At 41.0% G+C, this 25,023-nt stretch overlaps 2 protein-coding genes across 5 annotated transcripts in view; one reads left to right on the top strand and one right to left on the bottom strand.

Annotated features, from left to right (window-relative positions):
- The window catches only part of Pnldc1 (PARN like, ribonuclease domain containing 1), a 42,715-nt gene extending 25,823 nt beyond the window's left edge, over nucleotides 1-16,892 (top strand). For 2 of the 4 annotated variants that reach the window (XR_781585.3, XR_781584.3), the window contains 2 exons: nucleotides 14,785-15,751; nucleotides 16,863-16,892. Coding sequence is in view for 1 of the 4 variants with exons in the window: in XM_010631054.3 (XP_010629356.1) it covers nucleotides 14,785-15,076 (292 nt within the window). In the remaining 3 variants the exon portion in view is untranslated. Of the gene's footprint in view, nucleotides 1-14,784; nucleotides 16,085-16,862 lie in introns of those variants that run through there. The other 2 variants (XR_004517141.1, XM_010631054.3) reach the window with 2 other exon arrangements.
- A 3,686-nt stretch (nucleotides 16,893-20,578) lies between these two features.
- LOC104866918 (mas-related G-protein coupled receptor member H) lies at nucleotides 20,579-21,586 on the bottom strand. The gene has a single exon (XM_010631165.1). It carries the CDS (start codon nucleotides 21,584-21,586, stop codon nucleotides 20,579-20,581), a length of 1,008 nt encoding a protein of 335 aa, XP_010629467.1.
- Between the last annotated feature and the right edge of the window lie 3,437 nt (nucleotides 21,587-25,023).

Genomic DNA, 25,023 nt, shown 5'->3' with positions numbered 1-25,023 from the left:
CAGGCAGCTGAAGAAACCCCCTCCGGGGTCTTTGGGGCCTTCCTGGCCTGTTGTCGCGCAGGCCGGGAGCTCCCTCGCAGCCTGGGAGCTCGCGCGCACGTTGCCGGGTGATCCTCCTTTTCTTTTTTTCCTCTCTTCTCTCCTTAACTGAATCCAGAGCCTTTGCACTGAGCTATATCCCAGCCCTTTTCTGTTTTTAATTTTGAGACTGTTTCACTAAGTCAGTAAATTGCCCAGGTTGGGCTCAAACTTATGATCCTCCTGCCTCAGCCTCCCAGAGTGCTGGGATTATGAGTGAGCCACCACACTCGCTCTGAGAGAGCTGCTTTTCTAGCAGTTACATGCCTATCCTAAGGGTGTGAGGGATGCGGTGACTGTGAGATTTGGGGCAGCCTGTAATTAGATGACCCCAGTTGCGTCTCTAACAGGTGCATGGGGTTTGGGTTTTGCTTTGGTTTTTCATTGAGTCATATGGCTAAGGAGAGCTCCTCTTCTCCCCCTGTGCTTTTGGGCCCCATTGCAAACCTGCATGCCTCCACTGCTTGCCTGCTTGTCCATCTGGTGGGACTATTTTGTCTTCCCAGGAGAAAGGCCCTGGTACCACTGACTGTCTCACGTAGTCCCCTGGCACTGGGAGTGTGTCTGGTGTAGAAATACCAAGGAGTCTGGGAGCCACCTGCTCCCACATCTTCTGCCTCATCTCTGTGGAAGAGAAGCCTGCAAGGGCTACAGGCCCTGGGTCTCCCCTGTCATAGCCCCCTGAGGTGCCCCACTCACCCCTGCTCTCTGCTCAGTCTCATCCAGCTCTGTATGCCTGTGTTTTCCATTCAGTTATGGTTCCCATCATCATATGAATAAAAACCAAAGAACTGAGAAATGAATCGCCCTTCCCTGCTTTCTTGGCTTTATCTGCCCTTCCAGGTCTGGCCCTTCTTCCCCTTTAGCCACACCTTTGGACAAGTGGACTCTTCTTGCCCTCTTCCAAGTACCCTTGCAAAGCCCTTGGTGCCTACACCAGTCTATGGGACCCCTTGCATCTCTCTCCTTTCTGCCCTGAGCCTCTGGCTACTCCTCCCTCTGATACCTTGGTCCTTCAGGCCTTGGTGTTCAACAACTCCGCACTATCAGTCCTGTGCCAGCACAGCCCTGAAGTTTGCTGTCCAATTGCCATCTCTCTCCTGTCTCGGTTCCCCTGCTGAGCTTTCTAGACTGTCCCTGACAGGCCCAGCTCCTCGTGGCAGAATGGCGTATGTTCCCTCTTGAGTCATCTCACCTGAGAAGCACTGACCAAAACCACCACTCTTTCAGCTCTTCCTGCCCCGACCTGCTCCGCCCTCCACTCTGTCCCCAGCCTTGTTCACTGCCCCCTGCTGCCGCCTGTGCCACCAGCAGGGACAAAGGGCCATCTTGGCTGTGGCAGCCCTGTCTGACCTCAAATGTGAATGGGCTGGAAGACAGATGTGGCCAGTTCTGTCCACCATCTGCAATTTGTACCAAATTTTCAAGCCCTTGACCTTCACAACCGGAGTCCTTCAATTTCTGCTTCCTGTGCTCTGTCCTGTGGACAATCCTTAAGTTCATGGTTTCTCTTCCTCTTCCATTTTCCTGGCTCGTTCCTTTGAGTCTCTCCTCTTTTGACATCTCTAGGTTCTGCGTTGTTTGCTTCCTCTAGCTGGGGCCTGTCCCTGGCTTGACCTGTACAGGTGAGCACTAGATCTCGACTGTGGAACCCACAGCTGAGATGTCTGCACAAGGTAGATCTAAGCTTGCCTGAGGTTCCACCTCTGGGCTGTTTGAGGTTTTTGGTGCTGCTCAGGTGTGTTACTAGTTTTCCATTACTATAACAAATGTCTGAGATAATCATCTTATAAAGGGAAAAGGCTTATTCTGGCCCACTGATTTAGAGGTTTCAGCCCATGGTCCTTTGTCCCATTGCTTTGAGGCACTGCATCATGGCTGTTGAGGTTAGCAGAACCCATATTCCACCTCATGGCAAGGAAGTGACAAAGACAGCAGGTAGGGGGCGAGGGTTTTTCAACCCCTTCAAGGCCATGGCCCCAGTGACCTAAAAATCACCCACTAGGCTGCATCTCTTAAAGGTTCTACCATCTCCCAATAGTGCCCCCTCCCCTGGGAAGGGACCAAGCTTTTCTTAAACATGTGGGCACTTGGGGATATTTAGTACTCAAACTGTACCATCATGTGGGGCACTGTAAAGATGGCATAGAGTCTTACCACTTTGCATAACTGACATGGTTTTGTCTGTAAAAGAGAGGAGGTTGGTATTTTTAATAATAAGTTATATGATTAACTTAACTTTTTTTTACTGTGCACAAAATGCATGTTAGAGTTGATGAAATTATAAAAATCTCAAAGATGTAACTAATACATTGTGAAACTCAGTAATTGAACATAGGTTCAGAGTAGAATACCTCTGTACTTTGGGTTTTGCTGTGATCAAGGTGAAACATTAAATCTGGGATAAAGATGACTTGGAATTAGCCATTTAGAAAAAATAAAGTCAATTCTTGCTTTGTTCTTTATAATAAAAAGGTATGTCATAGATTTTAAATTTTAAAAAGAAATAATATACATAATAGAAAGAAATGAAAATACATAGTCCTGGGATGAAGAAGGCCTTTCTAAGCATGAAACAAAAGCTTGAAGTTAATAAAAAGGTTGATGGATTGATGCAGGCTGTTTCATGTCATCTAACACAGAGTGTTATAAAATGGCCAGTATTTTGGGCTCCATGAAGAAGAAAAATAAAATTGCTGACACTGGAGGTCATGCCCCTCATTTAAGACCCATGCTGACTTCGAATATTAAAACGGGTAGGGGAATTCCACCCAGCATGTATGGATTGCAATAAAAATAAATTTACAAAAGAAAAGGAAATTTAAAAAATACCAAACAACACAGAAATCCACCATACTCCTGTAAATGTGGGAGGATGAGCACTGTCACATTTAGTTAGTGGTTGGCATGCAGCTGGCCAGAGAGGTCATGGACCTTATGTGTCCTAGCTGTTTCCTACAAGACTTTCACCCAGTCTGACCACTGCCCTCAGAAAAGAGTTTGGGGGGCGTGGTTATGGAGGGTGGTTGGTGAGACACTGGTCCCTACCTTCTGGGACTCTGCAGCACTTGGTTTCGGCCTTGGGCACCTGCTTGTAGAGACCCTGCCTCAGACACTCGCAGTCAGACAGCCATCTGCTGCACTCTGTTCCCTGCACAGTATTTGTCTGCCTCTCCTTAGTTTTGGTCCCTAATTATGAATCATGGGTCTTCAGCTCCTGTCCCATGGTCCCTGCCCTCCATCTAGCTGGGAAGATGAATAAAGGGCAATGACAGGAAAGGGCGATAAGTCCTGATTGGAGGAGGGCACAGCAAGGGCACCCAGTCTAGAGTTATGCCCGAGGACTGACTGGAGTGACAGAGGATATGCTCTTGTCGCTGATGGACAAAAACACGATTGTGCTTGCACACTGAGAAACTTTGCGCACTGAGCTAACGTAGCTGAGCAATTAGTTACTCCCTGCAATACTGCTCTCCTGGCTTTGCGGCTAAGAAAGCATTTACTCCTTGGGAGCCCGCAGAGGGGCGCTGTCCCCTCGCCCACAAGGGTGTAGGCGCCAGAGCGGCAGCGCGGCTCGGGAGCAGGAGCCAGTTAGGTTTCTTTGATTTTTTTTAAATTAGCAGAATTGTCCACCAAAAATATATGTGGTAGAATTTTAAACAGGTTAAAAAATGAAAAACAGAAACCAGGACGCGTTAGAAAACATTGAGGGCCCGGGCTCATCCTTTGGGATCTCAGCGCGGTCACCTCCTGGTGGCGAGTGCTCCGCGGGCGTCTGGCTGTCCCCTCGAGGTTCCCAGCCCCTCCACTGCGCGCTGGCTTTTGTCCCCGTTGCCACCTCTCTGGCTCACCCGCCCTTGTGTCAAGTGGCTCCAATCCTGGATCCTAGTGAAGCGATGAGCTGGTCTCAACACGTTTGCTGTCTTTTCCATGGGGCATAAACTGATGCCTGTCTTTGTGGGCGAAGAACTGGATGGTGACTTTCTGGATCTTTGTATCTTTAATTAAATAACTTGGCCTGTTGTTGTTCTGTGTGGGAATCCAGGACAACACTAGCAAACCACTGACAATTCTCTATCTCAGGCCCTCTTCTGTCTCACAAAGAGAGGTGCATACAGTCCTGTTGTCCTTTAAAAAGACTAGTAAGATTGTTAAAATGTTACCTGTTGGGGAGATTTTCAATTTCCTTATACTACAAATTTTTCACAATATGAGTATGTAGCCCTTCAAAGTAAGAAATGTAGTGCCGTTAAAAAGTTATATATATACATATCAGCATCTCATCAGTTGTTATATACTTTTTTGATGGATTTATTTATTTACTTAGAGACAGGTCTTGCTGTGTAGTTCAGGCTGGCCTTGAATTCATTATGTAGCCCAGGTTGGCCTCAAACTCAAAATCAGTGATCCTCTTGCCAGTGCTGGGATCCTCTTGCCAGTGCTGGGATAACAAGTATGTGCCACCATGCCCAGCTATGCCTTAAAAAAAAAGGCAAAGGACAAACTTTATTACATGTCTAAGGCATGAGAATATTAGATTCTGTTATATAAATTTATTTTAAAAGTTACTTAAATAAATTTATCACCTGGAGAAAAGACACTTGATTACTTAAAGTGAATTATCCAAGAAGGGAACAATGAACGTATGGACCTGTCCCAGGGAGGGGCTAAGTATTTGTACTTCATGTATTATTATCATTATCATTATTTAACATATTGCAGATTGAAGCCGGGGCTTCACAGACAAGTGCTCCAACACTGTGCTACATCCTCAGGCCCCTTTTTCTTGAGATGTGGTCTCAGTAAATTGCCCAGGCTGGCCTCAAAATTTCAATCCTCCTCCCTTGGCCTCTGGAGTAGCTGGGATTACAGTCATACTGTGGCATCTGGTTGCTTCGTGTATTTCTGGCTTCAGCCAACTCCTAGGGCTCAGTGACCTGACATTGTCTCAAGGCCCTCTCATCCTTAGATGCTTGATTTTCTATGCATTCACCCCAGGCCTCATCGAGTGTCTCTAATTTCTATGTTTATAGAATCCATTAAACTTGCCTGCTGAGGGAGATGGTGTGTGTCTTGCTGGTGGTTACTTGCCTCTAGGCTGGACTTGGGTTCCTCTTCAGTTCTTCATGCTTCCTCATCTCCTGTGGACAGCCTTCTTGGCCCCTCCTTCCAAGAAGAGTCCAGAGGTAGGAATCTCTCAGCCCCATACCTGTCCTCCTCCCAGGTGACAAGCTGCCTGGCTTTAGTCAGTGGAGGCTCTGAGGAGGTAGGGGCAGGAGTGAAGGAGCCAGTTGAAGTCACCCCTGTCACCTGGCCTGTGGGCCTCTGGGCAGCATCCATAGGGCCTCCTGATCCTCCCAAGGACACCCTCCTCCCTCTGACTGCTCCTAAGAGGGGCTTCATTCCTAGGCCTCACATCCTCTCTTGGCCTTTCGGCTCTTCCCTCATCTGCATAACCAAATGACTGCCCCCAGCTTCCGCAGGTGCTTTCTGTTTCCCTGGATGCAAGCTGCTTGGGTAGGGCGCTCCCTATGCCTAGCCCAAACCCCACATGACTTCCCAGCTGTTGCGGGGAGTGGGTTTTGCTATGGAGTTTGTGCTCAGGCTCCTACACCACTCCCTGGGAAGGCCTTCAGGAGCCTTTGGCTCTGGGTCCCTCAGCCCATCTGAAGCCCTTGGTTCCCAGCAATTCATCTGTTTGATACTTATCTCTGTTTGGATGAAAAATTGCTCCTTATCAAAATGCATATTTTTCTACCCATGATTTCCCTTGTAAACGCTGCAGAATCCAGGAGGCTCTGCCATGGATTTGCCATGCCAAGTTTTTAGAATTGTGATTTTAAAAAAAACCTCCTTCAATAGCCAGCTTTTGCAAATACATATCACTTTGGTGTTCATACAGTTGCCTCTGTTCTAGCTTTCCAAAAGCCTACATAAATTAAGCTCAGAGGCTGAGAATTTGACTTTTTGGTTGAGGCTGTGGCCTACCTTCCTCTGGGACAGTCGATGTCCCTAGTTTTGATGGATGGAGGGCCACCAAAGTGGAGGTGGGGAACCTCAGTTTAGAAATTCCCAAAAGGTATCCTGTTGTCTTAGCCTTGCCATTTTACAAATGAGAAAAGTTTTTCTTTTCATTTCCTGCCAATCAGCTACTGACAATACCAATTTTATTTCTTTACTGTTTCAGGAAATTGTATTCCAGCTTCTGGTTGGCAAAGACACGCTATTATGCTTGGTGACTTTCCCTGACCCACTTCCTAGGTCTTCCTTATAGACCTAGAAAGAACAAAATGGGTACATTAGTTAGCTTTGCCTTGCTATAACAAAATACCAGATGCAATTATTAATAAAGAGAAAAGGTTTATTTAGCTCACCACTTTGGAGATTCAAAGTCCAAGATTGTGTGGTCCATCGGTTTGCTCTCTTGAGAGGATGACACATTCTAGTGGGAATGAGTACATATAGGAGCAAGGGTCATGTCTTGAAAGGGAGCAGAGAGAGAAAGCAGTCAATACCAGGTCCTCCAATGACCAGAAAACTTCTACCTAGGTCTCACCTCTCAAAGATTTCACTATCACCTAATAGCACCACCCTGAAGACCAGGCCTTCAGTTGCAGTGGGGCCTTGGGGAACACTTACACAATACCCAAACCATAGCGGTGGGAAAAAGCATCATCATTTATTCCCATTTTGATCTTAGTAGCTTGATTTTTTTTGAGCAGACTTGTTCCACTGTAGTACAGTAACTCCCTGACTTATGAACAATTGAGTTGCTAACTCACAGATATGAGTGGACCTTGTAGATATGAATAGTTTATTTATAGTTGTGCTGTAATATACCACCAGGTTAAGGTAACTCTAAATGTGAAAACAGTTTATTTACAGTATTTTGTGTGTGTTTGATTTCTTAATGTTTTACATTGGATATTTGTGTCAAAGATGTATAAGATTCACTTTGTTGGACTTATGAATCAATCTGACTTAAGAATGTTCTCCCAGGATGGAACTTGTTCATAAGTTAGATACTTGCTGTACTTATCCTCATTGTTGTCATGTCTGGCTTTAGGGCAACACTGTCCCCGCTTAGATGGGCAGGAGCCCCTTCCGGTTCTTTTGGCTCTGCAGCAGCTTCCACAGATCACTTAAAGCACTGGACTCAAAGTAGCATTGCTTCTTCCTCACTTCAGGCCTTTGCTTGAAAGCCACTTCTACAGAGAGCCATCCTTGACCACTATATCTATCCTCTTTATTGCTTTATTTTTTGGTACCAGGGATCGAACTCGGGACCTTGAGCTTGTGGAGCCACTGAGCTAAATCCCCGGCCTCTGTCCTCTTTATTTCTTTATTCTATTTTTATTTTTACTCCCAGTTCACTGAACAATGCCTGATCTATGCAGAGAATTGGTGAATGTCTGTTTTTTTTCTTTTTTATTGAGTTTTTTAGTACTGTATACAGTACAGTTATGTTCACCATTGGGATCTTGTACCCTTACATGACAGATCTGGATTCTCATTTTTTCCACATAACCTGCCCTCCCTTCACTCCTCCACCCTCCCCTATTTACAAAGACTGTTTTCATTTTTTTCCTTTTCTCATATTTTTCTTTTCCCTTCTTTCCTTCCCCTACCCTTCCAACTTCCCCAGCACCTTTAGCCCTTTTCTTCCTATTTTACATTATCAGTTATACAATTTGGATCTTATTTACACTTTTAGTTTTTCACACCACAGAAACTATTCATTATTTACACACTTGTGTCTTACTTATTTCACTTAAGATGTGGCCTCAATATGCATCCATTTTTTTATGAATGACTCTAGTTTTTAATTCTTTATGGCTGAGTAGTATTCCATTTTATAGAAAAACCACATCTTCTTTATCCAGTCTCCAACTGATGGGCAAATGGGCTGTTTCCAAGATTTAGCTATTACAAACTATGCTATAAACATGGTGTGCATATATCACTGTGGTATGATTCTTTTGGAAAGCTATCTAGCTGAGGGACAGCTGGGTCAAATGGAACCTCTGATCCTAGTTGTTTGAGGAATCTCCATGTTGATTTCCACGGTGGTTGCACCAGTCTGCACTCCCACCAACAATGGAGAAGGGTTTCTTTCTCCCCACAACCCTACCAACATTTATTACAGATTGATTTCTTGATAGCAGCTATTCTTTCTGGGGTGAGATGGAACCTCAGTGTTATCTGCATCTCTCTAATGACCAGTGATGTTGAACTTTTTTTGTTGTTGTTGTTTTTTTGAAACAGGGTCTCACTATGTAGTGGAGACTGACCTGCAACTCACTATGTAGCCCAAACTGATCTCAAACTCACAGTGATCCTCCTGCCTCAGCCTCCCGAGTGCTGGGATTACAGGCATGCACCACCACACCCGGCATATTTTTTTTCATATATTTATTTGCTGCTTTTACTTCTTTGTCTGAGAAATGTCTGTTCTTTTCCAATGCCGATTTTTGCATCAGGTCTTTATATTTGGGGGGCCTGATTTTTTTGAGTTCTTTATATATTCTAGATAATAGTCCTTTGTCTGAGGAGCAGCTGGTAAATTTTTTTTCCACATTGTAGGTTGTCTCTTGGCTCTGTTGGTGGTTTCTTTTGCAGTGCAGAAGCTTTTTAATAAGATGAGATACCAGACGTTGATTCTTTTGTTGTTGTTGTTGTTTTGAGACAGGGTCTCACTGTGTAGTTGAGACTGACCTGGAACTCATTATGTAGTCCAGGCTGGTCTCGAACTCACAGCAATCCTCCGGCATCAGCCTTCCAAGTGCTGGGATTACAGGTGTGTGCCACCACTCCTGGCAGATGTGGATTTTTTGTGCTAGTTCCCATGCTACTGAGGATTTGTTCATAAAGTCTTTTCCTATGCCAATGTCTTTGAGAGTTCTGTCTAACTTATCTCTCAGCAAGTTTAGAGTTTGTGTTTTAATATTTAGATCTTTAACCCACTTGGATTTTACTTTAGTGCATGGTGAGAGATAAGGGTTGAATTTTAATCTTTGCCACATTGAAATACAGTTTTTCCAACACAGTTTATTAAAGAGGCTATCTTTCCTCCACTGAGGATGGTTGGCTCCTTTGTCAAAGATGAGGTAGCTGAGTATATCTGGAGTTGTTTCTGTATCTTTTAGTCTATTCTATCGATCCTCAGGTCTTTTTCTTTGCCAGTATCATGTTGTTTTTATCACAGTGGATTTGTAGTACAGTTTCAAGTTGGGGATTGTGATACCCCCTGTCATGTGTCTGTTGCCTAGAATGGCTTTTGCTATTCTAGGTTTCTTCTGGTTCCAAATGAATTTTTGGATTATTTTCTGTAGTTCTGTGAAATATACCGTTGGAATTTCAATCAGGATTGCATTGAATCTGTATAGCAGTTTTGGTGGTATGGCCATTTCAATATGTTGATTCTTCCTACCCAGGAGCAGGAAAAAGCTTTCCATTCTCTTGTATCCTCTTCAATCTCCTTTTTCAGAGTGCTGTAATTTTCAGTGTAATGGTCTTTTGCTTCCTTAGTTAGATTGACTCCTAGATACTTCATTTTTGGGGGATGCTATTGTGAAAGGAATTGTTTCCCTAATTTCTCTCTCATTGAGTCTGTTATTTGTGTACAAGAAGGCTATTGATTTTTGGGTGTTGACCTTGTATCCAGCTACTCTGCTAAAAGTATCAATTAAGTCTAGAAGTCTTTTGGTGGAATTTTTTGGGTCTTCAATGTAGAGTATCATATTGTCAGCAAATAGTGACAGTTTAACTTCTTCCTTTCCTATCTTTATTGCTTTAATTTCTTTCTCTTGTCTAATTGCTGTGTCTAGTATTTCCAGAACTATATCGAAGAGGAGTGGTGATAGTGGGCCCTGCTAAAAGTATCAATTAAGTCTAGAAGTCTTTTGGTGGAATTTTTTGGGTCTTCAATGTAGAGTATCATATTGTCAGCAAATAGTGACAGTTTAACTTCTTCCTTTCCTATCTTTATTGCTTTAATTTCTTTCTCTTGTCTAATTGCTGTGTCTAGTATTTCCAGAACTATATCGAAGAGGAGTGGTGATAGTGGGCCCCCTTGTCTTGTTCTTGATTTTAACATGAAGGTTTTCAGTTTTTGGCCATTTAATATGATGTTGGCTGTTGGTTTTCCATAATAGCCTTTATTAATTGAGATATAGACCATCTATTCCAATTTTTTGCAGGTTTTTTTAAAAATCATGAATGGGTGTTGAATTTTTTCAAATGCTTTTTCTGAATTCATTGAGAGGATCATTTGGTTTTTGTCCTTGACTCTGTTAATATAGTGTATTACATTTATTGACTTACGTATGTTGAACCATCCTTGTATCCCTGGAATAAATCTGACTTGGTCAGGATGTGTGATCTTATTGCTGATCCTCTGTATTCTGTTTGGTAGTATCTTATTAAGGATTTTTGCATCTATATTCATTAAGGAGATTGGCCTGTACTTCTCTTTTTTAGTTGGGTCTTTCCCTGGTTTGGGAATCAAAGTAATACTTGCTTCCCAGATTGAATTTGGAAGTATTGCTTCCCTTTCAATTTCATTGAAAAGTTTAAAGACTAGTGGCAGTACTTCTTTTCTAAATGTCTCATAAAATTCAGCACTGAAGCCATCAGGACCTGGGCTTTTCTTAGTTGGTAAACTTTTAATTATGTTTTCAACTATGATTGTAATTGGGGTGTTTAGAATTTTTTATCTTCTTTGTTCAACTTTGGTAATTTGTAAGTATCAAGAAATCTGTCCATGTCTTCTGTGTTTTCCATTTTATTAGAATACAGGTTCTCAAAGTAGGTATTGATGATTCTCTGGATTTCTGCTGGATCTGTTGTGACTTTACCTTTTTCATTCCTAATTGTATGGATCTGAGCCTTTTCTTTCCTTTTTTTGACAAGGTTGGCTAAGGGTTTATTGGATTTATTTATTCTTTCAAAAAGCCAACTCTTCGATTCATTTTTTTGTATCATTCTCTTAGTTTCCATTGCATTGATTTCTGCTCTGATCTTTATAATTTCCTCCCTTGTATGAGCTTTGGGTTTTTTTTGCTTTTCTTTTTCTAGGAGACTAAGATTCCTCATTAGGTTTTTTATTTGAGCTCACTCTGTTTTCTTAGTGTGGGCATTCACTGCTATGAATTTTCCACGTAGAACTGCTTTCATTGTGTCCCATAGATTCCTGTATGTTGTATTATCATTATCATTTATTTGTAAAAACTGACTAATTTCTTCTTTAATTTCCTGGGTGTCCCATTGATTGTTCAGGAGAGTGTTGCGCAATTTCCATATGTTTGTGAAGTTCTTGCAGTTTCTTTTACTATTGATCTTCAGTTTAATTGCACTATGGTGTGATAATATACACGGGCTAATTTTTGTTCCTTTGCATTTATTTAAACATGTAGTATGAGCTATTAATTTATGTGGTCTATTTTGGAGAATGACCCATGTGTACCCAAAAAGAATGTATATTCTGATTTGTGGGGTGGAGCACTCTGTAGACATCTGTTAAGTCTATTTGTTCAAAATCTTGGTTCAGCTCCAGTATTTTGTTGTTGATTTTTTGTCTAGATGATCTGTCTATTTGTGATAGTGGGGTATTTAGGTCCCCCACTCTAATTGTATTAGTGCTTATTTGGTTTTTCATGTACCTTAATGTTTGTTTTATATAGTTGGGGGCATTAATATTTGGTGCATATATATTTATTATTGTCATCTCTTCCTCTTGGATTGTTCCCTTTACGAGGATGTAGTGGCCTTTATCTCTCTTAATCAGTTTTCAGTTGAAATTTATTTTGTCTGCAAATAAGATAGCCACCCCTACTTTTTTCTGGGTTCCTGTCACGTGGATAACTGTTTTCCATCTTTTCATTTTCAGTCTATGAGTTTCTTTTTGAACTCAGTGTGTTTCTTATATACAACATATTGTTGGATTTTGCTTCTTAATGCATTCTGCCAGTCTATTTCTTTTGATTGGTGAATTGAGGCAATTGACATTGATGGTTATAACTGTTATGTATTGGCTTATTGTTGTCATGTTATTGTCCTGTTGTTGGCTCTTTTTAATTTTTCCCCCCTCCCTTTAGTTTCTTGCCTTGCCTAATTGATTTGCTCTGTTGGGTCTCATCATGTTGTGACCTTCATTGTCTTTTACTAGACTATTTTACTAGATGTTGTTTAGAATTGTTTGTAGTGCTGTTTTTTATTTTATTTTAATTTTTTTAGTGCTCGTTTGATATTCGTGAAGTTTCTCAAGTGTTCTTTGTCATGGAATTATCTTATTTCCCCATTAATTTTAAAAGGGAGTTTTGCAGTCTATGTTGGAGGTTGTTTTCTTTTAGGGCTTGAAACACCTCACTCCAGCTCTCCTTGACCTGAGGGTTTGTGTTGAAAAGTCTGCTGTGATTCTGATGGGCTTTCCTTTGCTTGTGATTTATTTCTTTTCTCTAACTGCTTGTAGTATTTATTCTTCTGTTGGGTTTCTGGGACCTTGACTATTATATGTCCATGCAGATTATTTTTTGATCATAGCTAATTGGAGTCCTATATTCCTCACTTATCTGTATGTCAAATTCCCTGTTTGGGAAGTTTTCTGTCATTAATTCTGTGAACAGTTTTTAAAAATTCTTTTGTACTTTTTCCTGCTACTTCGTAGATTCCTATAAGTCTTATATTATTCTTCTTTACATCATCTAGGAGTTGTTGGATCAATTTGTCATGATCCCTCACTGTTTTTAGGAGATCTCTCTTTACATGGTCACTGACTGCAATCATATCTTCTATATCTGAAATTCTATCTTCACATTCATTTATTCTGCTGCAAATGCTTTCAGTGGAGTTTTTAATCTCCTGAATATCTGTATCTGTTTCATGGATTCCATTTCTTTCCTATTTTGGCATTCATGGATTCTGTCATGGTCCTGAGCTCATCTATCTTTTGTCTGTTTCTGTTCTAGAGTCTCTAATCATGTCTTTCATTGTGCTCACTATCTCTGTAGTTATGTGGTAAATTATTTCTGTTTTGAATTTTTCTAGAGCCTGATTGATCTGTTTTGTTACTTCCTGTTCTATGATTTCAGGGTGCCCTGGTAGTTTTTTGTCAGACTTTTCCACCTCATTTACCCTAGAATTTACCATTGGTGAACAGGAAGTCTGCCTTTGTTCCTTGCTTAAGTGTTTTCTCATTTTTATTTTTGTTGTTGGGCCATCCTTGGATTAATTCCTGGGTTAGTACTTTGATCTTTCTGATATAGCTATTCTTTAGGTTTTCAGTCTCTAAAGACTCAAGAGACACTCCCATTTTCATAATGTCAGAAAGGAAAACACATTAAATCAATCACAACCCTTTAGCCCAACTGATATAATCAGCAACACAGTAGCTTGAAGCACAGCTTAGATATTGACCATTTGTGGTAGTTATTAATCTATTACTTTTAACCATGTGAATTGAATAAAAAAATCAAGGACCAGCCCAAAATATGTTTATAGTGAATAAACTCTTTTAATATAGCAACTTTACCCTTCAGGATGGGGACTTAGAAGGAGTTGGAAGAGATGAATAGATAGGTAAAAGAATAGGAGACGGTTTCAAGTGAAGCCAGAGGACACAGGATGATCACGCAAACTCTAGGAAACTGTTGAAGAGAAGAACAATTGCTCTCTCCTAGGGGACATTTGAACTCTAATAAGTCACCAACCGCTACAGTCCACAGCATCCACTGCTATGCCTTGATCTGCATTTCTCCATGGAGATCTCTGGGGTTGCCAGTAGTCACAGTTCATCTACAGGTTCAAACTACACTTCCCACCCAGTGAGTTTGGGTTCAGAGAGAAAGCTCTGCCTGCTGCCTCTTTCTTCTTTGTTGGAGAGAATCTCTCTTTGCTCTCCATATGGGCTTCAATTATCACTTTAGATCTTTCCTGGGTCCCTGGGACCAATTTCCCTCTTTTTTCTCTTCCTCATGTTGCTTTTTTCCAGTGTCTGGATACCAAACTTCAGAAAGGCTCTTTGCTGCTCACCACTCTGCCATTTTTCTGGAAGTCTTATTTATTTATTTTGAGACAGGTTCTCACTATGTAGTTTGGGTTGGCCTTGAACTTGTAGCAATTCTCCTGCCTCAGACTCTTGAGTGCTTGGATTGGAGGTATGCACCATTAAACTGGGTTCAGGTTAGATTTTAAGTTTCACAGTGTTCCCAGTCCATATTACCCTTAGAGGTCTTGCTCAGCTTACCTCTGGCTGTTACTCTGCCCAACATACCACCTGCCTCCCTCTCCCCACTACTGACATTCTCCCCAGCTTTATTTTATCTTCAGCATTTACTGCTGTTAGACACTACATGTATTACTTGTGTGTCATTTTTTTGTATTTGTTTCCATGAGATTCTCCCCCCAAATCAACAAACATTTATCTGTGTTCTGACTGTGGATACAGGAAGTCCTCAGGTTTTAGCTGAGGGCATCATAGTGAGTCAGTTATGATTCCCCGGGTGACCACTGAAATAGATTTTAAAAATTAAAACTATTTTCCACCAGATATTAACATTCCCACAAGCAGGGATTCCTGCTTGTTTTGTCCACCTTTGTGTCCCTCAGGGCTTAGTGAATAATGGGGTGTCCAGTTGATGTTCAGTCCATATCTGCCTGATGTGTAACTGTACAAAAGTGAGCTTTTGTAGTGGTGACTCTTTCCTGCAGCTGGACACCTGCTTCCACACCTGAACACTCAGTCCCACATCTGGACACTTGCTTCTACACCTGGACATTTGTTCCCTTACTTGGACACTTGCTCCTGCACCTGGAAACACCTTCCCACAACTGGACACTCACTTCTGTACCTAGACACTTGCTTCCACAACTGGACACTTGCTCCCACATCTGGATGCTTGTTCTCATACCTGGATGCTTGCTCCTGCACTTGGAAACCCACCCTGGATCTCTGTCCTGCACCTCCCAGCACCCTAGTGATCTCAGGGTAGACAACCCCTGACAAAGCAACCAGTGACTCCTTAATCATGGACAGGGACCAGAGGAGACTCATGACTGCAGAGCCATTGAGAGGCAAGGAGAATGCATCGAAGGCAAAGTGCTGAAATGGACCAAGATTTACTTCTTTGGCCTATTGTCACAATGAGAAAAGAAGAGCTGGATCTGACCCTATGGTTTTCTCTCTGAATTATCTTTATTGGCAGAGGCAGAGGCTTATGAAAATGAGAAAAAGACACTTAGAGGAGGGGCAGGGCTGGAGAGGTAGTGGGAATGAGTGAGAGTTGACTGCTGACCTATTGATGTCTTTTCCAGAAGGACATCACTTTGGGCTGGGACAAAGGAACAGTGCTGATTCAATGTATTGTACCTTCTCTGCACTTGTAATGGTGACTTGTAATGTTTTTGTTTGCTGTGGTTTTCATATTTATCTACAAGGGAGCATTTAAGTGGCTGGTTTCCAGACAGTTTGGAAGTCAGAGCATTTATGCGACTGCTGGCATGAATACTGAGTGGACTGCAGTGTGTACACATTGGCCCCCATGGAGCCCTTCACAGTGCGTGATTTGGATGTCAGTGGGCATTTTTCAGACACTAAAGCAAGGCTCACTGGAAACATCTTTTCTGCTGTAATCTTTTACCAGAATCACTCAGTGCACTTCAGATCAGGAAAATAAAGGTGAATGATCTTTGTCTTCTATAGATATTATATAAGACAAGCAGTTATTACAGAGAATAAAATGCAAAATATCAGTTTTGTATCACCAAGCAAACACAGGAGACCCAAGGGCTAATTATCATCATCAGCAGCAAACTGGTTCTAGAACATATAATTTAATTTATGGAGTCTAGTAGTTTATCCATAGTTTTTGCAGTACTGGGAATTGAACCCAAGGTTTTATTTTTGTTTTTTATTTTTGAGGCTACTGAGTTGCTAAGCTGCCTAGGTTGGATTTGAACTTGAAGGCCCCTGCCTCAGCCTCCAAGAGTATGGGGATTATTGGCATGCATTACCACATCCAGCTTAGTCATGATTTTGATTTGGATATTTACAAAGCAGTCAGTCTTGTATTATGATGTCACCATTGACAGACAGACACTATCACTATCACTTTAAAGACAGACAGATATAAATATTCTCAAGAATCCTGAAAGCTACTTGGGAGGTGGTGCTAACACACTTAAAACAACTAACAATCAGTGTATGGTATTGCCTCTAATTAATAACATAATGAGACATGAAAGAAGGCAGAAATTACAGAAAGACAAATACTACATGATCTCACATACTATATGGAATCTTAAAAAGTCAAATTTGAAGGAGCAAAGAGTGGAATAGTGGTTATCAAAGGCTGGGTGGGTAGGAGATCAGGGAGTTGTTGTCTAAAAGGCACAGCCTTTTAGACAGGAGGAATACATTTTCCAGATCTATTGCACAGCATGGTGATTGCATTTAATAACAATTCACTAAATATTTCAAAATCATTAAAAGAGGGGCTACGGGTATAGCTCAGTGGAGGAATTTGTCCTGCATACACAAGGCCCTATACTCAATCTCAAGCACTAAAAAACAAAGAAATTGTGGGAAGAGTGGATTTTAATAAGTCAGAGAAATCATCACACAAAACAATATTTAAATAAGGTATCAGACATACTATCTTGATATAATCATCTCATGATGTATACATATATCAAAACCACATCATATCTCATAAATATATAAAATTATTTGTCAATTACTGATAAAAGTTTTATTTTTTAATATAATTTTTTTCATTTTTTTGAGACAGGGTCTCACTAGTTCAGGCTGGCCTTGAACTCACTATATAGCCCAGGCTGGCCTCGAACTTGTGGCAATCCTCCTGCTTCAGCCTCCTGAGTGCTGGGATTATAGGTATGTACCACTATGCCTGGCCTGATAACATTTTTCAGAGGAAAACAAGAAGTATAAGAATAACATTTAACTATCAGTTATTTCTTTAAGCAAACATTTATTGATACCTCTTAGATGGCCAAATTGCTGGTTCTGAACACACAGAGGAATAAGATGTGGCCTCAACCTCAGGGTCTATCAGCTGGGTCAAGGGAACCCAACTCAAATAAAGTACTAAGAACCATGCCACAAAAAGTGGGTGCTCAAGAAATATTTGTTTAATAAGTGAATACATTAAGTGTAACAATAATATACTAGTTTTTGACAATATTCCTTCCTATAAGGAACTGAAGATATTTTATGGATGGATACTGCTATTTAAAGAAGCAATAAATAATATAGAGATAAAACAGACATTTGGAGAAGACATAGGTTTCTCAAATTACCCAGTAGTATAGAACATGAAATAAAATATTTCCCTAAAACTGACAGAGAATCAGAAAACAATAAAGCATCTCAGTTAAGAGCTTCTAGATTTGACCTGTGATTTCCAAACTTTTTCAAAAGTCCCCTTTGGGAGGCTAATGGGAGGTTGTGATATTATTGTTTGCTATTTTAAATTAATTTACATTTATTTATACCTCTTTCTGTCATTAAAGTGGTTAACCAGACAAAGTGAATACTGAAGGTTGAAATAAAAAACTATATACAGGGCTGGGGATTTGGCTCAGTGATAGAAGGGGAAGGGTAACTATGTAAAGAAATAAAAGCCATAGTAAGAAGCACAAAACACTGACTAGTCCTATAGAGTTTTTTTCGGGGGGGGGTATGGGGGATTGAACTTGGAACCTTGCACTTGCCAGACAGGTGGCAGCACCACTGTGCTAAATCCCCAGCTCTTTAGAGTCTCTTAAAGTAAGTCAGAAACATGTTTTTTGAGCTTCCTATAGTCAAAGCAAAGCACGAAAAATGATTAGCTGTAAGGCTCATATGTATAGGTTCATAGGTAATCAGAGCATACTATTTCCTGATCCTGTGATCTCTTAAAGAGGATGGACACTGTGATGTTGTGAATGACATTCTTAATGGTATCTCACCCATAAATAAGCAGGAAGGTTGCTACGGCAATCTCTCACCACATTTATCAGGGCTAGCCAAATCCATCAGAGGGCAATTTTGTGAAGGAAGGCAGCTTTCAAGAAAATGAAGCAATGCTTTCTGATCACCCAGCTTGGAAGAGGCCTGATTTCACTCTTGAGTCAAATGTGCAGGGTCTGGAGCCCTGGATAGAAGGAGTCTTTGTTCTGCTGCTGATTTACAGCTATTATTTCCTACAATCACACATTTGATATGAGAGGGATCCTGGAGAGCACTCTATGATGTTGATAGGTGGGAGTTGTGGTGAAGACACCTTGTAACACTGTCATTTGCCAGCTGGTCAGCCTTGCAAGAGTCTTTTCTTTTCAGTATGCAGGAACCCACCCAAGCGCTCAGAAGATCATGACCCACTGCAGGACAGAGCATGGGGACAGCAAAGCATTCTTCAGAAAGATGGAAGAGGCTGTCTGCTTGTCAGTGTTTCTATGAATGTCCTCTAGCTAGTCTGGTTAGTTAATAAAGTCACAACCAGTTGGGGTGCAACTCAGTGAAAGAGCAGTTGCCTGGCCCATAGGAGGCCCTGCTTACATCCCTAGCATCCCTCTCCCTCTGCCAAAAGAAGAGTTGCTATTGTGTATTTGAAGCTTTTCCACTGGCATAGGATAAAGTAGCATTGTTATTTTAATTTACGTGTTTGATTATTAGTGAATTCATACATTTCTTTCTTCCATGAGCTCGCATGTGTCTTATGTCTATGGCCCTTTTGCTGTGCATATATGTTTATGTGGTTCCTGTGAATGATAAATGACCTTCCATGTCTCTGTCTGTTGGGGTCTCAACATATTTCCTCTCAATCTAACTGAGCATTCCATATGTTAAGGAATATCAACTAATTGTCACATTTATTAAAATACATTTTCTAATTTATGCCCTATGATGCACATTATTATCATTTGTTAGAATGGTCCAAATCGCAATGAATCAGAACAATCAGTAAAATCCCTAATTAAGTAGAATTAAATTTAAGAATTTATTATATAAAAGTCATGTTGGACTGCAACGCTATTCCAGTAAGAAAATGTCTGGATGAGCACTATAAATAATCCTGGAAAGTGCCTGGGACTCAGCTTAAAAATAGCAAAGTCCATCAGCAGTGCCTTGGGACTACAGGAAAATGTTTTCTTTGTAATAAAAAAAAGAAAACACCTCATTCCAAAAAGAATTGGCTGCATTTCAAATCAACTACTTAGTAATCAATTGAAGAATGAGGGATGGTGGGTAGGAAGATTGTGTAATAGCTATGTGCTGAAATAACCCAGAAAAAATAGATGATTTTGTTTTGTACATATTTTGCAAACAGTATTCTTCAATGTATTATACTTTATGCAAGTATATATACACATATCTGCATATCCCTTATTAAACAAAGGAAGGGAGAAGGTAGAAAGAGAATTTCCATGCTCCCTCTCATTTTTATAGGATAGTGGTAGTCTTTTTCCACCCCAGTACTGGGGATTGATCCCAGGGGCTTCATCCTTTTAAAAAAGATTTAAAAAATTTTTTGAGACAGGTCTCACTAAGTCACTAAATTGCCTGGCTGGGCTTGAACTTGTAATTTTCTTCTTACCTTATCCTTCTAGAGAGATGGCATTATAGGTATGTGCCATCACGCCTGGCTAGGATTATACTCATATAGGAATTATGGGACATCTCATCTACTGCCCAACTCACCCAAGATGAATGCTTAATGTGTGAATAATAAGGGTGTCTCTGTAGACTAGCCTAATGATCCTTTATAAGTATTAACACGTAGTCTTCTGTCTCCAAGAATAATTCCTATTGTTTTCTAAGAAAAGATGCTTTCCTGTGAGTAATCAGGAGCACAAGATTTTTTTTTTGTACCAGGGATCGAACTCAGGACCTTGCACTTGCCAAGGTGGTATGGTGCCACTGAGCTCAATCCCTGGCAGGAGCACAAGATTTTAAAAACAGACACAGGGAAAAAAAGTGGTAGTAGATTGAAGACAGTTCTATAAACAATTCATGCTATCACCTCTCAAAGACTGTCCTGAGTATTATGTTTGCAGGGCCAGGCTTGGGAATCAGACCCCTCTGATCTCAGTTTGCTCAGTCCCCCAGGACTTGTAACCTTATTAAACTTCTTTAAGCCCCAGTTCCTTTGTCTGTCATGGTGGAATAACAACACGGGCTCTTAAGGCTGTTAAGATTAAATGAGACAATGTGTGTCATAGCTAGAGTCAGTACCTGGAAGAGAGCAGGAGTTCCCACCAGGTCAGCAATGCTGTCCATGTGGGCAGTATATTTTGTTATTATTATTATTATTTTTGTACCAAGGATCTAACTCAGGACCTTGTGCTTGCAAGGCAGGTGGTAGCACCACTGAATTAAATCCCTGGCCCTGTTTTGTTATTATTCTTCATGTCCAGGAGAAATGAAGGAATTTCCTTTTAATCTTAGATGAGTCACCACATGGGAAATAGTGAAAGAGTTTTTCTACACTGAGGTAACCTACCCTCAAGGATAGCCAAGGGGAAAGGACACTGGGAACGGAGAGGGCTGCTTCTTACGTGGGCCTGTCACTGGCTTCTCTTCAAAGACCTTTTGCAGTGCTTCTTTGAAGGACTTTCTTTTCTTTCTCCTAAGACTCCCTGCCACAAAATAGACAATTGGATTGACACTGCAGTTGATAGTGGACAACAGGTACAAAAAAGGAATAAATTCCCACCCGGCTCTATTGTCTAAGTTGTAATAGTAGATTATGATGAGCAGTACCTTCATGGGCATGGCAAAGACCAGAAACAAGGCCACACTGGCCATGATGATTATGTAGAGCTTGGCTGGTGGATGTCTCTGCAAGTGACAGCAGATTCGGATGAAGAGGAGCAAGTTGGAGAAGACCATGAGAGGCACAAAGATGACGAATGTCAAGATACAGGAGAATAGGTACACATATCGACACTCTGGGAATCTAGGCCTGTCTAGGCAGAGGAAGTTTTCCAAGCCAGACACAAGCACAGACAATGCCCATAGCACTGTGCAGGCCACAGCTGACTGGTGCTTTGGGCGTTGGCACTGGTACCAGATTGGGCACAGCACTGAGAGGCACCTCTCCACACTGATGGCTGTGACAAGGTGCAGACCAGTATTGTAGCCAAACATTATGAGAAAGATGATGTAGCTCATCAAGGTGTCATCTTGGAAGTGGAAGATGTTCACCAGGTGTAAGATGGATGAGCAGAGAAGGACCATGAAGTCAGCGATGGAGAGGTGTAGAACGTAGACAATGAATGGCTTCTTTTTGACACAGAAGATGAGAAACAGTGTCAAAAGTGCATTCCCAATCATACCCAGGACACAAATGAACAGGGAGATGGATTCAAAGATGTGATAGGCTTCTCTTTCTCTGTTGAATGGGGGCTCAGTTGCTTGTGCTGATGACCAGCTTGTTTGATTCAAGGATTCATTAATGGTACAGAGAGTGCTGGATTCCAGAGGAAACAAGGTCACTGTCAATGGCTCCATTCTTGGGAAATCACAGTTTTCCTCTGTACACCTGTTGTTAGATTAGAAGATGGAGTTAATGGGAGGCTTTGGTCTGCATCTCAAAATGAGTTCAGTGTTATTGAGGATCTTCCCCTCACAGTGATGTATGAGGGAGGATTGAGTCACAGAGGATCCTGCTGTATTTTTTTCCCCTTTCTTCCTCTCTGTTAGATCTCTACACAGTCTAAATCCACTGCAAGTTCTACTGTCCTCTAATGAACTCAAATTTTGCAAATAATTCCAGCCCCAGTCACTTTTCAGGTTTAGTCTAGGATGGCTCCCTCCTATGCACCGAACCCCTGTGCTGTAGCACAGGCCCTGTTTTTTTTGTTCTTGTTTTTGTGTACCAGGGATTGAACTTGGGTCCTTGTGCTTGCAAGGCAGGCAGAATCACTGAGCTAAATCCATGATGCCCTGGGCCCTGTTAAAATAAAGACTCACTTTAGTGTTCCTGTAAACCTGCTTGTGATTTATTTCTTAGATAGTGTGGGCTCCAGATATCCTGCAAATCTACTCAGAAGAACAGTCATTTCAAAAGAAAGAGAAATTGGGCCTGGAATTTTAGCTCAGCAGTGCCATACCTGCCCTACAAGCACAAGGTCCTGAGTTTGATCCCTGTACAAACAAAATAAAACAACAACAACAAAGACAAAAACCAAGCAGTTAACACTAAGAGCTCCAGAAGCAATGAAGACCTGCAGTAGAGATCACCATCTGACAGAGTTAACCTACAGAGACAGAGTCTGGCACAAGCTGTCATTGGACAGCTGACAGTGTCAACTGTTGCCATCCAGTATTTTCTGGTATTATCTGGTGACATCAGGACTGTTAGTGCAGTGGCACTTTGCCAATTCATGATTTCCATCTGAATCAAGGAAAAGAACCCTAGACTAACTGGTAACAAAGACTACACACACACACACACACACACACACACACACACACACACACACACACACACACACACATGCACTCAATAAAATGCTTGGTGAACTGAAAGATGATATGACTAAACAATAATAAACTTAAATTAAAGACACACACACACACACACACACACACACACACACACGCACTCAATAAAATGCTTGGTGAACTGAAAGATGATATGACTAAACAATAATAAACTTAAATACAATAATCAGTTACCCAATTTAGTCAAAATGGCCATATTTCCAAAACTGATACACAGATTTAACACAATCCCAATATCAAGAGCATTCCTCACAGAAACAGAAAAACAAAGCAAAAATAAAACAAAACAAAATGAAACGAAACAAAACAAAAAAACACCTAAAATTCCCATGGATGGAACCAGAAGAGATCCAGAAGAGCAAAAGCAATCCTGGGCAACAAGTACAAAGTGAGAGGTATAATATTGGATTTCAAGTTATAATACAAAGCTATAATGATAAAAACAGAATGGCACTGGCACAGAAACAACATGTGGATCAATGGAATAGCACAGAGGATGCAGAAACAACCTCAGGCACATTCAGCCAGCTGATCTTTGACAAAGGGGCCCAAAACATACACTGGCCAAATCCTTTTAATAAATGGTGCTGGGAAAACTAGCTATTCACATGCAGCAGATTGAGTCTAGACCCATATATCTCAGCATGTACTAAACTAAAACCAAAATGTATCAAATATCTATATATTCAAACAGAGACACTTAATCTACTGGAAGATAAGAGAGATAAAACTCTTAAAGACATAGGTGCCAGCAGGGACTTTCTGAACAGAATCCCAATGATGCAAGCAATATCATCAATAATCAACAAGTGGGGTTATAGCAAATCAAAAAGCTCTCCACAGTAAAGGAAATAACCAAAAGAGTAAGAGAAAACCTCCAGAATGGGAAATTTTTTTTGTTGTTGTTGCCACATATACCTTGGACAGAGGACTAATAGTTACAACATATAAAACACTCAAAAAATTACTCTCCAATAAAAGACCCAATAAAAAATGAACAAGTGAAATGAAGAGACAATTCTCAGGAGAAAAAAAGGCCAATATATGCATAAAAGGAATTAAAAGAATACAAGTTAAAACAACCTTCCGTCAGAGATTCCATCTTATTCCTGAAAGGATGACTATCATCATGAAATAAAATAATAACAAGTCGCTGTCAAGCCTGTGAAGGAACCCTCCTACCTTGTTGTTGGGAATATGAACTAGTACAATCATTATGGAAATTAGTATAGAGAGTCTTCAAAAACATAAAACTATAAATTCCATTTGACCCAGGTATTTCCCTTCTAAGTACCTTCCTGAAAGAGTTTAAACCATCATACTACAGTGATGCATCCTTATCCAAGTTAATAGTGGCACCCCTCACAATAGCTAAATCTTGGAAGTGGAGTATAGGGCCATCAACAGATGAATAGATAAACAGAATGTGGTGCTTACCTAATGGACTGCTACTATGCCATAAAGGAGGATAAATTTGAATCACCTGTAGGAAAATGGATGTACCTTGAGACAATACTGTTAAGTGAAATAAGTCTGACTCACAAGCTTAAGTATTACATGTTTTCTCTTATATGAGAAGCCCAAAGTAGTAATGGTTTAAAGAGCAAAATAAATGATAGATAATAGGAAATAGGGAGAGAGATTCTTCTAATTTGGGAGGGGAACCAAGAGATAAAGGGAGAGGTGGGAGGGGAGGGAGGGGAACAGCATGTAAATGGAATTAATACATGTTATGTACACATACCATCTCCCCCTGATGAATATACTCATTATGTACTATAAACATGTATCATACTAAAACATTTGAAAAAAGGAATAAATGTCATAAAATTTTTTTTGGATACTGGAGATCAAACTCAGGACCTTGCACTTTCAAGGCAGTCAGTTGGAACCATGGAGCTAAATCCCCAGCCCTCATCAAAATAGTTTAATTGGAACATTTAATGATTAGTGAGGGTAGACATCTTTATATGCCTATTAGCATTTCTTTCTTCTTGTGTAGATCATTCTCTGTTCTTTGCCCACTGCTTCCTGGTGGGAATCAGCATTCTTATTGACTACAAGAGAGCACGGATCTCTTTCCCTTTCTTTCTTCCCTCTAGGGGAAGCCCAGCCAGTTCAGCCCATGGGGCTGATCAAACAAGAAGGTGGGCGAAGATCCGTTTCACATCCCAACCTCATTCTCTTTCCCCTCCTTTCCCTTCTTCTTCCTTTCCACAAAGTCAGCTGCCATAGTCATTCTTCCCAGGAGCCTGGGTTAAGAGGAGAAGCAGGAAGAGAAGAAAGACCATCAGGGAAGTCTTTGTCCATCAGGGCAGGACCACAGAGGAGGCTGCAGCAGCCTGAGCCTGGGTAGGTCCCAGGCTGGCCTGAGGTCTGTGTGTAAGCTGGAGCTTACAGCTGGGCTTTGAAAACAGTATGAACAAATAAGGGAATTGTGT

The sequence above is a fragment of the Fukomys damarensis genome, unplaced genomic scaffold (assembly GCF_012274545.1).
Source record: "Fukomys damarensis isolate Sample0158 unplaced genomic scaffold, DMR_v1.0_HiC HiC_scaffold_14, whole genome shotgun sequence".
NCBI lineage: Eukaryota > Metazoa > Chordata > Mammalia > Rodentia > Bathyergidae > Fukomys > Fukomys damarensis.
The sequence above is the reverse complement of the archived record's forward strand: the minus strand, read 5'-3'. Positions and strand labels throughout refer to the sequence as shown.